The 16,156-nt window shown below is 47.9% G+C and overlaps 1 protein-coding gene across 1 annotated transcript; it reads right to left on the reverse strand.

Moving 5' to 3' along the window:
* Nucleotides 1–1,584: 1,584 nt before the first annotated feature.
* Nucleotides 1,585–10,552, reverse strand: LOC144166220 (uncharacterized). The gene is made up of 3 exons (XM_077695803.1): nt 10,088–10,552; nt 7,413–7,459; nt 1,585–1,735 (listed from the first exon to the last, which is right to left on the reverse strand). Exons 1-3 carry the CDS (start codon nt 10,550–10,552, stop codon nt 1,585–1,587), a joined length of 663 nt encoding a protein of 220 aa, XP_077551929.1.
* Between the last annotated feature and the right edge of the window lie 5,604 nt (nt 10,553–16,156).

The following is a 16,156-nucleotide window of genomic DNA, read 5'->3' on the forward strand; positions in this document are numbered from 1 at the left end:
ACGTACGATGCATTTCCGTCTACTACGGGGTTCCCGCTAGGGGAGGTGGGCGTAATTTGTTGTTGTTAGTCTCCATTCAAAGCAGCGTTGGACATCGGAGCACCGACGCTGGGACGACAGAGCGGAGCGGCGCAGGTACCGAGTTTTATACCGCCGCATAACGGTGAGGGGAATGAGAGAGAGCAGCGCATGTGCTGGCGTTAAAGGAGCCATGAAGAGAAAACACAAGTTTGGTTCATTCAAAAGATTGTCTCATTAGAATCATACTGACACCACTTTTAACGTAAACTTCGCTCAAATAAGCTACATAATTAGTAAAAACGGGAATGGTCATGCGACCCACCAGCTCATTTCCCGCAACAGAACCTATGATGTCACATTAGCTAAGCTCTGCGATTGGCGGAGGCTGGCAGAAGCAGACGCAAATTAGGTAGAGCTTACAAAGTAGACGAACGAGCGATTTGCGCTTAAATTTAGGGCACATTCTTTATGATGGGACAAACAGTGGAAGTTACGAAAGCACATGTAAACATAGAAGTACTGATGTGCTCTGCTGTTCGTACTGCGCACAGCATGCTTGGTTTAGCTGCACAGCACTACGGGGCCTGGGGTTGTCTCAGACGACACTGGCCGATTGACGCAAGCAACGGTGTCTTACGTGACCCCATTTGTCGAGCGAGCACTGTTTCAGGGAACAAATATTTTCTCCAAGAACAAAAACAAGCCAAGTTTAAATGCGGGCAAAAACAAACCAAACGCTTGCCACGGTATGGTGGCGCCATCTAGGTTCGGGTAACGTAAAGAAACGCGGGAACAAACCAACATCGCTGTACAGGGTGGAGACAACCTTTGAACCGTCCCGTGCCGCCGCAATTGGGCCAACGGGCTCAACGCGTTATTCTTTTCGTTTCCCACGAGACCTAGCAACGCGAAACAGACAATATGATTCAAAATTCTTCAGTAAACCACGTTGTTGCGATAATTTTAGCGCGGTTTTGAAACAATGACTTGCTTCGGCGGCGAGCGAGCAACCGAAAATGGCGGCGCCAGCGTATACGTGTCTCTACCCTGTACGGCGGATGCGTGAATGAAGGTACTCTAGGCTGCAGAGCGGTCGGTTCCAGTGATGTCACTTGGGACCACGAAAACGCACGATTGAGCGGGAAATTCAAAATTTTAACCTAAATTGTTTAATTTCTCAGTGCATAAAGCACCGTTTGTATCCGGACAAGCGCTGGGGGCACTATAAAACACCAAATCTTTCGAATAAAACCAACTTGAATTTTCTCTTCATGGCTCCTTTAACCGAGCGCTAGCGCGTGCGGCCGCACAGCTGGCATTGCGAGAAGCGAGCGCTAACCCGCAGATAACGCTGCGGTGAGAGCGGCGGAGAGCGTAGCTGGCGCGGCGAGGAGAATGGGGAAGGGCACGGACAACGACGACGCCGGATGGATGGAAGGATGCATGCATGCATGGACAAGGCGGGTGAATGAGATGCGTTGCATCTAAAAAAAGATCATAAACCTCCAAGTGACCCAAAATCTGTCATTCCCAGAAGCGCGTGAACGGCATGCACTGCTCCCTTCAGGGAGGCACGCCGACGCAGCCTGCCGGGGGGTAGGGCAGCGTCTGGTTTCCGCAGGTACTCAGGGCAGCGATGGTGACTTGGTCCCGCCTTCGGCCTCCGAGGCGCTGCCGGTGGCAGCCCAAAACGCTGTTGGAAATCATGCTGCGTCTGCAGGTGTTGTGCAAGAACAAAAAAAAAAAAAACGTTGGAACTGGCGTTTCGGCCGCCGAAACACCAGTGGCAAAGGATGTGGCAAAGGCCCCTCTTCCGCAGCCATGTCCAACGTATCAAAAAAGGTGGTGACGGGATCTCCTGCAATTCCACCAAACACGCTGCGGGGTGGCCGTCGTAAGACCTCCATCACGTGAACGCCTCAAAACTCCGATGACGACATGGATATCACGCCATTTCGGCCTGCATCCCAGTCGTTAAAATAGCATCGCGGCAATTTTGGCCGCGGGAAAATACCCCAATATCTCCGAGTCACAGCCCTAATTCAGGCCCAGTGATGTTGGTAGCAACCCAGAAAACCCCATAATCCTCCTAAGCTTTTATGGAAGCCCAAAGTATAATGCACTGAAACTGTAGGGGCCTAATATAAAACCTCGACGACATCTATGAAATTCTCCACAAACATCACCCGAATATCATGAGCCAAGAAGAAACACCTTGAACCCACGCAAACCAACTTCCTCACTGAATACACAGTATTCACGAAAGACCGAGACAGCTGCACTCAGTCCTCTGGTGATGTAGCGATTGTCACGCAAAAATTTTTCCGGTGTCAATTCCTTCAGTTATGTACTCCTCCCGAAGCAGTGGCTGTCCGGGCAATAATTTTTAATAGGCTATTAACAGTCTGCCGCTTATACATTCCTCCTTACTACTACCTATCAAGTTCAGATTTCGAGTCTCTAATAGACGAGCGTCCACCAAGTTTTTTGTTAGTCGGCGATCTTAATGCTCGTTGTGAACTCTAGGGGTCTGAACGTACAGATACCCGGGACCGCTTGCTGGAAAAGTTTATTTTATCATCCGGAGCTTGCCTATGCAACAAAAAAAGCCGACATACTACTGTCAAGCACACCAGACATATTCGCACATCGATTTGGCTTTTGGGTCTTCCATTCTTTTTCCGTCTGTTGAATGGGAGATTTACACTAACCCATATGGAAGTGACCACTTCGCAGTTACCCTCAGATGTCTAGAAACAGGCCCCTCCAGTCTCATCTCACACAAAATGGTCAGACAATGCGGTGCTGACTGAGCAAAGTTTAAAGAAAAATAAAAACTTTCTCACTCAAGCATCAGTCACTTGGGCATCGATGAATCTCGTAGTTTTCTTACGTGCCATATCCTTGATTCTGCCCGAAGCGCCATTCCCCAGACATCTTGGGGTACTTGTAATCTCAGGAGGCCTTCGTTGAATGAGGAATACAGGCTTGTACGACAAACACAAAATAAGGCCTGGGGTGTTCTTAGTAGATACCCCACTACACAGAACCTCATAGCTTTTAAGCGCGCCAAAGCCATGGGAAATCGCATCCGCAAAGGAGCCAAAACCAACAGTTGGAGGCCTTTTATGTCATCTATTAAATCTTGCGCTGACACAACTACGGTATGGAATCGAATAAGGAAACTAAAAGGACACAAGACAAACAATTTACCCCTTGTCAGCACCCCAGGAAACACGCTTTAGCACCAGGCAAAGAGGTTTGCAAAACACTTTGAACACCAATCAAGTTCGTCACATTACACGAGCACATTTATATACTACAAAACGTCCCCTGAGCACAAACCCATACGGGACAACAAGCCATCGAAGGCTCTTACAACTCCCTATTCTCGCTCCAGGAGCTTCAGGCTGCCCTGGCCACATGTAAAAATTGAGCACATGGCACAGACCAAATCTTATACGAAATGATATGAAACCTCCACGCGGACACAATTAATGCTCTCCTTTTCCTCTAATAAAATTTGGTCTCTTGGACGCTTTCCACGGGTGCGGAGAGAGTCATTAGTCGTACCAATTCTGAAGGAAGGCAAGGATCCTTCCTCTCCGTCTAGTTATCATCCCATTGCCCTGAGCAGCTGCCTAAGCAAGCTAATTAAAAGATGAATATTAGACGACTTATGTACTTAGAATATCACGGAATCCTCGTTAGCTGCCAGGCAGGATATCGGTCGGGCATGTGCACTACTGACCAGTTTGTGACATTGGATTCGTACGTCAAGGGTGCATTCGTTCACAGGCAGCACTGCATGTCTATTTTCATTGATTTGGAAAAAGCGTACGACACTGCATGGCGTTACGGTGTCCTGCGCGAACTGAAGTCGTACGGTGTGTCAGGAAACATACGGAACACACTAGAAAGCTACCTGTCTGAGCGTATCTTCCGAGTAAGAATTGGTGCAGCACTTTCGGAAAGACACACAGGAAAACGGAGTTCCACAGCCGGGGTACTCAGCTGTACACTATTCAGCATTAAAGGGGCCCTGAATGACATTTTGAGCACACTAAATGAACTAGCGCAATCGTTAGATTAGGTCGTCAACATCATCTTTGCCAAGTTTTACTGTTTTACGCGCAGCGGAAAGGTCACACGGTTGTTGCAAAGTTTGTCGCCGTTTTCTTATCCTTCCCTGCGCGTTTTTGGACGCCGCCATCTTCACATGTCTACGTCATCGATTCCCAGATGTTAGTCACGCGCTAGACATCTTGCTATTGGACGACTTTTTCACGCACTTCCGGCAAAAAGATGAGTCGTCTGCTCAGCGTCGGCTCTCCGGCTGATCTTCCAGCAGAGTGCCGGAGTACTTGGACATTTTACGACTATCCAAAGAAGTGTAAACAAACGCTTAACCGTTTGTAATGAATGCAACACGGCTATAACACGGCATGAATATTCTCTTACGTGAGTACGTTCCATAAAGAAAGCGTTGAAGCCCCGTGGCACATCCTTCGGGCAATTGCATAGAACGCCCTGAGCCGAATACCCGGGTTTAACGCATAGATTTTATTTAACTTCAAAATAATCCAGAGATGCGTTTCGAATAAACACAACGCCACAACATTCTTTGCAAGTGTGGACCGCGATTGACAGACGATCGGTTGCCTCCTCCTGCCCGTCGTAAATTCGACACTCACCCTGCGCGCCGTTTGCGGGGCGAACCGCAAGTCCCTTAACTCTGGCGCGCAAGCCGAGAAGGCTTTTAGCCAAGCACACTGCATATACCCCATGCGAGATTGAGTCGTACGTCACTCAATAAAGATAATACAGACCATGGGAAGTGCAATCCACCCGCAGAAGCACAACGTCGCATTTCATCGCGAAACCAACGCGTCCACAATACACACACCATCGCCTCCTGTATGCCAAACGCATCGAGCACTTCCCAATCGGAGTGAGGGGTACGCATGCGAGGTAGGGCCCCGAGTCGCGAGGTCGGGACATGTCACGAGGTAGGGCCCCGAGCTGAACCGCGATCACGCAACCGTAACTGATTTCGAGAGCGCTTTGTGCCTTGTTGCCAAGGCAACCGATGTTTGAGATTGTCAAAGAATTGGCGCTCGCGCCAGCGCTAGAAAGCTCAGAGCCGTGGCGGAGCATGTTTTGCCAACGTTGCCGCTCTCAACCAAGCGTCGACCCAAGCTGAACTGGTGACATGATTGGAGCGCTTGGAAGGCTACCGATTGGGGGAGAGTCGTCAGAGTAGAAGGAGAGAGTTGGTTGGCCGGTCCGACTCTGGGCTGATGTGTTTGGCATTGTAAAAATACGGAAGGCGATACACACACACACTCAGCTTCGGTCGCTGGCTTGGCTTAGCTGCAACCTTCGTTCGGACAGTCAGCGATGTTACGACGATACAGATCTGCGTGGGGGCGGCGTACTAACCACTCCTTGTATTTAAAAACACAAGGGAAAAGAACTTGGTTCATCGGAAGCAAATTACTGTCCACAGAAGAGCGCAACCGTGGATGGTTGTCGCCCTACTTGCAGCCATGTTTGAAACTCAAGCGGCCTCACGTACGCACGCTATTTCGCGGAAATAGCGTCCGCAATTCTTGCGTCCGCTAAACCCAGAAGCTTCTTAACGTACGGCGCAGGCGCAGTGCAAACAATGAAAAAAAAATAGCTCTCGCTAACTGTTTGCGTACGGCTGAATACGTTATTCTAAAACTCTCTATTACTACCATCCACAAGATATGGCTGCAGCTTGTCAGAACACGGTTGCACGCGGCTCGAGCGCTGGTTTGCTCTGCGCCTTCCCGTTCATAGTCACTGATAAAGCGTTGCGTACCGGCGCGTCTCGTTCACGGGTTCTGTATGAGTTGTTACCGAGATGTGCAGCCTTGAAGTTTGAAAAACAAGAGTGCACCATAGCGACCACGCCATTGTTGATTGCCTAGAACCAGTATTAATGACCCTACCATGCATTTGGACCGTTTGTCTAAAGTCGGGTGGTGCGGATCGAGCATGAGCGGCTTGAAAATTGCCGGGGAAACAACAGCTTGAGTTGACCCGCCATGTTGACAGCCTGACTCGCCGCTGGGTCGCCGCCGCTCGCCGACGCCTCTGCTCGCCACTTCGATTTTATCTGGTCAAGCTCTTCGTGAGCTTCGAGTAATGTGGCCTAAAATGCATGAGATTGGGTCGGGACCAGAAGAACATTCGAAGAAAGCGATACTCCGAGCAAAGCAATTTCGTTATAACGCGGGATTGCTGTACATGCAACGCTATGATCGGAAGCAAAGGAGCTATTACCACGCATTTCAAGATACCCAAACACTGCTTGGCACCTGACTTAAAGGTGAAGAAATTATAGCAGGGCGAGGAGTGCAGTTCCAGATAACAAAGACTGATTATTTTACATAGCAAACCGAAGCAGAGTTTAGGGATACCGCATGGCACAAAGTTGGGGAGCCCACTTTGTGTGGTTATGCGCTACATTGTGTATTCTCTGCCGCGCCACGGGATCAAAACCTCCTGCTTGGGTGCAAAGCCCTTTTTTGGCTAAGTGGCTTAGTCAAACAGAGAAGATGGTATTATATATGAATTGGAAGGTACGCACGTACTGCATTCCAGAGCGTAACGTGCGCTTCGGAACGGAACAGCTGAGCCAAAATGCCACGAAATAAATAACAGTAGTCCATGCCTCTGGTTTAATCGTTGATTCGCTAAGCGTGCATGAGGATAATTAAACAGCACCCGCCAGCGTTCGGAAACAATGCGCAGCAAGGCCTGGCGAAAGGACTAATCATATGATGCCAATCACGCCTCAGGAAGTTTTTCCCAAATTTGTAAAACTAATTTCGAACACAGCCGATATTTCACGTCGTCTAAGCTTGCCATGATTTTTTCGATCCTTACAGCTTGAAGGGAAAAGCAGAACCCTTAATGAGAGCTTGCTTCGCTTCTGGCGTCTCGAAGCTGATGAAAAAGCTGGTGTGATGCAAACAGATAGAATAGCTGGAGTGGCGGAAGAAAATTTGTGTGATTGGCGTCAAGTAGCCTCAATTCTCTAAAGCTCGTGAACTGTACTTGTTCAGACTCGTTATCATAATATCCATCATCTTGCCACAGATTTTTCTGCTCCTTAATCAGTATAAAGTAAGTGACAGGGTCATGTGAAGTGGGGAACTGAGTCACCTGTACGACCTGCGGACACCAGGAGACCACCAACCATTGGTTTCTTCTTTCTGGACAAACGCCTTCATCCAGCTCCGCATTCACGTTTGCCATTATACTTAGTCTCGAATCCGCAAACGATGCAGTGGGTGCCCACAGAGCTATGCAGCCTGTGACCGAAAACGAAGGGAATGAAGTGGACGTCAGTAGCATACGTAATGAGAATGGCGTTGAAGTCCCCTTTGGGATGCGGAGGCTTTGGCTGCACACAAGCACCCAGGATAAGTAGGGAGTTCTCTTCGTACAGCGTAAGGCCTACAGAAGAAAATGTGGGCCAGAGCAAGATTCGTTAAAATTTTAACAACTGGTCTCGCGGGTTTTATGTGAGTGAGACTGAGATATATTTTGCATACAGGTTGGCCGAAAAAATTTTTGCCGTTCTCTTGTCAGTGTATCAAATGGCTTTGAAATGACGACATCAAACCGCATGGTTGAGAAAGCACTGCCTGGTGGTACTTCTCATTACACTTTTTTCTATAGTTGGAGCATTGCAGAGAATGATTTAGTTGTGACAGAAGCGTTTTTAATTGTGAAGAAACCGAGAGAAGGTTGACACTAGTGTGTTTCTTACTTACTCTTGTTACTCACGTTAGCCAGCCACTTTAGTTTTCTTTTTAAAAAAACAGCAAGCCGTTTCGGAAATGCAGTTAAGACACCTTACCTCTTCCCCGTGTAGCTACGATAAGTTGACGTTTTCAATGTTAACTACAGTCAGGGCAATAGTCATTGCTCTGATTGTAGTCTCTCCATTCAATTATTCCACGAAAACAATAAAATGAAAAAGCCGCCATATCTCTCTGCCTATCATTTTCGTTTGTTCAGAGCAGTGATACATTATTCGTTAGTGGGAACCACTCTGTACTCTGCCTGGTTTGATTATCTTGATTTTGTTTCAGAACAATGACTGGCGCACATTAGCGCCAGCAAGCGAGTAGTGCATTGTCGAAATGAGTCTGGGTCCAATTTGCACGGCTCCTAACCAAAGAACAAGGAACGCGAGCCGTAGCACAGAGTTAAAATTTCATCACAATATGGAGATCGACCAGCGACGTCATTTAGGCCTGCTAAGAAAAAAATGCCGGTGTAACGCGTATTTAAATTTTGCTAAAGTTTGATAACAGCGCTAGGACGGGACAAAGAAAAGGCGAGGCGAGACCCAGTCTAAGACGCAGCGCACTGTCTCGTCTCACGTTTTAATTTCTTTCGTCTTAGCGATGTTATCGAGCTCTAAGTATGTACCAGAATTCCCGCATTTACACCGTTTTTAGATTTTGTCATCACTTAAAAGATAATCTTTTGTAACGGCAAAATAATATACACGCCATTTACCACAGCGGAACGCCTTTGCGGCGACATAGGAATAACACGGCCATTGCACTTGCATGGGTGTTTACTTTTGTAGTGAGGTTATAAATATCAATCAACAAGAATATTTGTTCTGTAGTTCCACCCGAAAGGAAGTTATTTCGTAATGATTCATGTAGGATACACAAAACGAAATCCTGGAATCGCGAGCTATGGCATTAGATGAAAAGGGGGAAATTTACACTTCACAGAAAGGAGCCTTTATGACGCACACCTTTTCTTTTCAGAGTCTGCTTCTCAAACAGCGTCAGCGATCCGCTTTCAGAGAAATACATGACGCACACCTTTTCTTTTCACAGTCTGCTTCTGAAACAGCGACAGCCATCCGCTTCCTGAGAAATACATTTTGAGATGAAGCTTATTTGGATAGTGTTCAATATATATCCTATGTATGCGAACTAAAAGTAGCGTGCCTCAAGGTTGAGGCGTTCTGAAGCGCGGGGCATTGGAAAACAAATGTCTTGGCGTATGTACTGTCAATACGCAGTCACCTCCAAAGACGCTTGCCGTTCTTGGCCTCAATCGTATATATCTCAACACTCGATACGTGTCGTCAGTAGATTAGTTATATGATACGCGGTTTGCACGGTGTAATGAGAGTCAAACTAAAAGGGCGGATAAATGCCCGTGTCTTTCTTGAGGATGCCCGTCGTCAGCTTTCAAGAGAAATTAAGCTTGTTTACACCTTTTGTTTAAATTCGGCGCTGCTTGCGCTGCTGAGCACAAGGTCGCGGGTTCGATTCCCGGCCGCGGCGGCCGCTTTTCTGATGGAGGCGAAAAGCAAAAACGCCCGTGTGTACGAGATTTCGGCGCACGTTAAAGATCCCCAGGTGGTCGAAATTAATCCGGAGCCCTCCACTACGGCGCGCCTCATCGCCTGCGTTGCGTTGGCGCGTTAAACCCCTACAATCAATCAAATTCGGCGCTGCGTCGGTGTCCCGTGCTAAAAGAAGCTTCCATGATGGTCAGCGCAGACGAAAACTGGCCAAGAAGAGTAAAGACGACACAAGCACTGTCAAGCAACTGAACCTTTATTGTATAAGCCGGTGATTGTATTATTATTGTACTTCTATTGTATAAGCATTGTACAAGCTGTTTTTGAGCCGTTTGTTATTTTTAATCATACTTTTTTTGCATATATGACACGTGTTTTTTCTAATAGAAGTTGCGTCGCGACCGGCCCAGAGACAACTAGTTGCAATAGCGTTTGGGCTCGAACTGATTTTTACTACTCCAGCGCGAGCGCACTGGAGCGTGCGCCTCGTCGTTTCGCCTTCGTCGTCCTAGTCGTCTCGACGCGGTGGACCTTCACTGCTACAGGGCTCCCCCCGTAGAGCCGGAGGCCGTTTTTTTAATCCCACGTGACAGTTTTCGACTGTTGAAGGTGAAAATTTTTGGGCATGGTTGTTGACCGGGGCAATTAGGTCTGGCTGGGTCGGAGAAAGGCGACTTATGCGAGCCTCACCTGGTGAGCGGTGACGACGTCTTGTAGGCCGTTGATGTCGAGGGTGCAGGTCTTCTGGGGCCGCTCGATGACGTGGTATCGGCCATCGAAAGCGGGAGTGAGGGGCCGACGGGCAGCGTCGCGGCGCCCGAACCCGTGTGTGCAGGAAGAAAGGTCCTGGCTCACGAAGACGGAGTGGTCGCTGCGCTGTCGAGGAATCACGGGCCGGATGTGCTCGAACAGGCGACGGAGGTCAGCCACGTAACCGGCGGGGTCCGAAGGTCCATCGGCAGGCGGAGGTGTGAGGAAGTCGCCCGGGAGACGAAGAGAGCAGCCGTGTACCAGCTCGGCTGACGTGCAACGCAGGTCAGTCTTAAAAGCCGAGCGTAGTCCAAGCAACACGAGGGGAAGGTGGTCGGCCCAATGTTCCCTTTTCTCGTAGGTGATGAGAGCTGCCTTGAGTTGGCGGTGTAAACGTTCCACCATCCCGTTGGCAGACGGGTGATAGGAGGTGGTGTGTATGTGGCGTACTCCCAAGATCGAGAGCGTTGAACAGGGCTTATTGTGATTGAAGCCCGCGATCAGTGGTGACAACCGCAGGGCAGCCGAAATGGGACACCCAACCACCAACAAATGCTTTGGCGACTTTTTCCGCGATGATATCAGGGATCGGGATTGTCTCTGGCCAGTGCGTGAAGCGGTCCACACACGTCAACTTGTAGGGTGAGCATCGCGATGGTAGCAGGTGGCCGAGGAGGTCATTGTGAACATGCGGAAAACGGCTATCCGGTGGATGGAATGGCGAGGCAGGAGTGACAGTGTGCCTGATTACTTTGGCATGTTGGCACTGGAGGCAGGTGCCTGCCCACCGGCGTACATCGGCATTCATGGAGGGCCAGAACCGCCGAGCTGTGACGAGGTGTTGAGTTGCTCGAATTCTGGGGTTACCCTTGCCGTGCAAGGCTTCGAAAACGGCTCGAAGAAACGCCGGTGAAACATAAGACCGGGAGACGCCGGTTGACGTCCCGCACTGGATTCTGCCTTCGGTAAACGGCAACGGCACATCTGTGAAAGTCAGCGTAGAGGAGTAAGAGCGGCGTTTCTGGAGCTCAGTGTCTTGTTGCTATGCAGAAGCAAGCTCTTCCATGGAAATCGGTTCGCGTGAAGACGAAAGGGCTTTGACGCGAGACAGTTCATCAGCAGCAGTTTTGATAGGGCCACTGACATGGAGGAGATCGACAGTAAACTCCGAGACGAAGAGGAGGTGTCGGATCTCAGGCGACGAGTACGAGCTGTGGTAGCGGTGGACTGTGAACGGCAGGGGCTTGTGATGCGTAAGGATGTAGAAGTCCCTGTCTTCTAGGAAATGCCGGAAATGTTTGATGCCAAGGTAGACAGCCAGTAGCTCGCGCCCTAAGTTGCTGTACCTTGTCTCAGCAGGTTTCAGCTTCTAGGAGTAGATTGATTGATTGTAGGGTTTCATGCACCGACACAACGCAGGCGATGAGGCGCGCCCATATTCGTGAAGCCGGGTGAAAAGGGCTCGCAAGTGCACTCTGTGCTCATATAGTGATGAGCTTCCGTCGTCGAGGTAGGCAAAGATGGCACGTTCAAAGGTAAGGGCGGCGTTACGCAGGCCGAAATCATGCGGGCATATCCGAAGAGACCGAATGGTGTAATTATGGCAGTCTTTGGGATGTCTGCTGGCTCCACAGGTATCTGGTGAGAAGCTTTGACCAAGTGCACCTTGCTTTAACTTTAAAGCTGAGAAATTTCACGATAACGGGTCGGCAACGCGCTTCTGCAAACGTGCCAAGCCCATGCGCATGCTCGAGGCTGTCAGCAGACAAACTTTTGTCGCAGCACCGTGATAACCAGCTCAGTACTTTTTGCTCTGTTGCTTCCCATTTTTCTTCGCACTCAGGTATTTCATGCAGTATTAGGTTGTTCCTCCGGGACCTGTCTTCTAGGTCATCTGCCCTGGTCAAAACAACATTGCATTGTTCAGCGACATTATTAAGCATAACACGTGTATCAATGGCTTCCGTTTTTTTGCAACAGTTGATAGTCGTCGGCCAATATCATCTAGTTTCAGCTTAAAGCTGTTTTGATTAACTTTAATTTTTGCAGTGTATTTAGCGAGTTCGTCCTGTCTTTAAGTTTGTTGTGCGAAACTGGTCTGCAAGCCTGTTAGCAGCCGAATGATTTCGCAGTACTCAGCAGAAGATGCTAAGCCCTGGTCAACAAGGTCCACTACGCTCAAACTAGTGTCAACTTCCCCTCGTTAACTAGATGTCGCACCTCTATTAGGCTGCTGTTTACAAGGTGCAGGATTTGATTCAATGTCTCCCGCGCACAGCAACAGGTAACGAATGTCCGCACACTCAATAATCCAGTTACACAGCGCTTGCGGGCATGGGAAAAGTAGCGATCAGACATTGTTAGACTTCCTAGCGGAAAGGGGGGGGGGTTTGAACCAACCTGTAACAATTGAAAACGACGTTCGTGAGCCATCGTACCTGAAGCACTGCTGCCACGCCCACTGAAGTCCAATGACGTTGGTCAGCAGTTTAAATGGAGTGGCTCAGGTGACATCACTGATGCCGGCGGTGCCAGCAAAAGGTGCGATGAGCTCGGAAGCAGCGAAAAAGTTCCGGCACGGTCGAAGAACTCGGTCGGGCACGTTTGAGCACCCGACGATGACAGGGAAATAACTTCGGTGGCGTCTCTGGGATCGGCGAGTGGTGTCAAGACGACGGTTTGTTAGGTTTGCGGGGTTAGATTGCGCTAGATTGCGTAAGCGTTTTCAGGCACGTACATCTGAATTTAGGGAGCTGGTTTTCATAAGTACGCAAAAATGTCGTGGCGTTCATTAACATATTTTTTCGCAATTTCCTGACCTTATGCTTATGATAATAAGCTGGACCGAAAACACGGGAGAAAAGTGTGAACGACACCAGCAGTAACTGAATTTTGTTATAAAAACAAACCGTATTTATTCAAATATTGATAAAAAAGCTGCATACAGCCCCCAATACGTATCTCACGGAAACACTGCTATACACGTCTTGGGGAACGCAACGGCAACATCTGCTTGTTCAAATTAAGGGCGGTTCACGAACGTGTCTACGCTTTTTGAAATCTTGTATGCTTCGCAATTTCCCACGTTCTCTGGCCTTTGTGTTTCATCACCACGACTATGCGGTTGGGCTCGGCTGCAGCTGTACTTCGGGCAATGGAGGGAAAGCTCTGAGGCCGGCACACCCCTTAGAGAGCTAGCATGCTCACTTCAACGGACGTCTAGTCAACATATCGGATGGGCAATATACGTGCCCTTGCTCGACAAAGGATAGGAGTATACAACATCGTAGACGCCACCAGAATTCAGATGTTTAGACTGTCATAAATGAACCATAAATATTCCTAAACCACATGCTACTTCCAAAGAATTGTTGATGGACTCCCCTTCTAGGCGGTTGTACACCATAAAAATATGCGGTTTATTGCATGCTCAAAACGTGAGCTCCAAGATCTTCCGTGCCTTTGGTATAGAACTTCGTTGTACTACAGTCTTTGTGTTGTTCACACTCCTTTTTTCTGCGTATTCTTTTGCCGTCAGCCTGATGACAATTTAAAACTCACTCAATTCGCTACCTTAGCGGAAGGTGATCTGATCATTGCTGTTCCGCCTGCATAAACGATTCAGAATATGATAAAAATTCCAGAAAATGAGCCTAGAAATTCACTTGCTGAGGCACACGGGCTCACACTGAAATTCAACAAACCTTCAGCAAAGCGTAACAAATTGCAAAGAAGCCAACATCAGCCGTTTGCGATAGATGAATACTAAAGAAAGTAGCTGAAAGACAGGGCATGCGAAAACCACGCCCCCTTGACTTGATGACCCATATGTTGTATAAAAACAAGGGAGCTACTTGAAGATAGTTTAGAAGTCAGTTGACATCTAGCCCATGTTTGAAAAAACTTCACTTCAGAAGAAAATCTGCTTATACTTGAAGTTGGTATACGCACTACAAAGAGCTATGCTGGCGTTTCATGTATGCCTCCTCTTCATGTTGTCTCTTGCAGGTATGAAATGGTAAAATTGATCAAAGTGGACAATATATTTTTGATGCTACTCTAGGGGGAAAGCACTTTGCTTCGGTAAGTCTGGTGGACCTAAGGTTTAACTTAAAAGATCGACAACGTTACGCAGAACGTTCTTTACAGCATTATGCATACCACGGGATCTTCGACGTTTGGAAGCATATGTTAACATCGATGGTGTGGTCGTATATCTGACGCGAGCAGTATGTCAAAATTTTGTTGTCTGCAACTTTGCGTTCGCTGCCCGATGAATTACACCAAGGTAACTTCCATATTGCAGACTAAGCATATCTTGTGCGCAAAGCGAACATTAAGCCTAACTATCCCAGTGCAGATCACGTTGCGGCAAGAGACGGTTTCGGGCATCGACGTATACGCAGGCTCCACATAAATCCAAAAGAGGAAGTTTCGCATCTGTCTAGGGAATCCCTGCAGCCGGAGGAGCGACTGGAATGAAAGACGTGCTTTTCTCCACGGAAATATGTAAGCGCGGTGGATCACCCGCTGCGCTGCACCGTTCTAATATCACCAATGATCCACAAATATCCCATAGACAGCATGCCACTTCCAAAGAACTGTTGATGAAGTCCCCTTCGGAGAGCTTGTAAACACCCACATAAAAATCTGCCGCATATCGCATTCTCAAAAAGTATGCTAGCCGATGCTTGCGTGCTTCTTGTATACGATGACGCGCTCGTTTTTGATACATCGTAGAAACCTATTTTGGCTGTTCATTACTGTTAGTTTCATTGCCCCTTTTGATAGCATAATTTCCCACTATATGCTTCATGCTGGCTCAGTGTCAAAGGCGTTGTGGTGGTGAGCCGGATGATATAATATAAGATATAATATATCAATTATATAAAGGTCATAATATAATTGAGATGAAAAAGAGAACCACCCGTATGCGTAGATCCCTGCGGCCGTGAATGATCCTCATTTGTCCAAATCATGCAGAGCCGTCTCTGACGGTTTGTCTAAGAACCTAGGTGTAGCTTTTGTCATCTATCCAATCACCCTCCCAAAAATGTTTTTTTTTGTAACACTGGGGCCCGCTTTCGGGGGCGACTATGCAGATACGGAAGCTTTGTACCCTACTTAGCATCACTGACAGCAGTACTGTTTGCGCCGCGGGCCCATTTCTCTCGCGTTTCTTTTGTATAACAACGCCGCGCAGATTCAGGTTGTGTGTTGGCCACATTGCGATCATATTGCAAGCGCAACGCCACGCTTTTCCTCTCCCAATGTCGTGTGTTTGTTTGATGTGTTGGGTTTAACGGCCCGGAGCGAAAAAGTAATCACGCGCCAAACCGCAGGTTTTGTGTCGGTTTGTTTTGTATATAGTGATCTATATAGCGTGTTTAAGGGCGTTACTTTTCTTAAAATTAAAAACTGCGAAAATATTGACAAGAGCTTCGTCATGTAGGAAGAAACTCGGTAAAAAAATGTGTTTGTTACATAACTGCGCAAAACGTTTTGTCAGTTCATGTCAGTTCATGTTGTTTTATAAGAAGGAAGTTATGTGTCAGATGTGTATGTTCAATGCAGAGGCGACATAAAATGACTTCAGTGAGGTGAGCTATAAAGCAGCGCAGGAAACGAAACTACAGAAAGGGCACAGACCAGGCGCTCAGAATGTGTGCCCTTTCTGTAGGAGGGTTGCAAGCTGGGCTAGTTGGAATTTAGACATTCTTGGATAAAACCAGCTCGAATTCAGACGAAGACGAAGGAAGTAACCACAAAGACAGCCGCTGGACTGGAAACTCTCTTTTCCCACGCTGTTTTATAACTTAGTGATGTACGGACTGGACCGCCTTCAATACAAGAAATCGGGGCAGTGTTTGTGCTAAATGCTTCTCGTATGCTATTTCTGAGTCGGACAAGGTAAGGTTGAGCATGCTTTTTGGAAACCATACGGATGAACATGGGGAATTGGCTTTTATTTTAAGGCAAAACTTAATCTGGTATTCACTGCAAGTTCAA

The sequence above is a fragment of the Haemaphysalis longicornis genome, unplaced genomic scaffold (genome assembly GCF_048455015.1).
Source record: "Haemaphysalis longicornis isolate Haplotype H1 unplaced genomic scaffold, Haemaphysalis longicornis Haplotype H1 scaffold_16, whole genome shotgun sequence".
NCBI lineage: Eukaryota > Metazoa > Arthropoda > Arachnida > Ixodida > Ixodidae > Haemaphysalis > Haemaphysalis longicornis.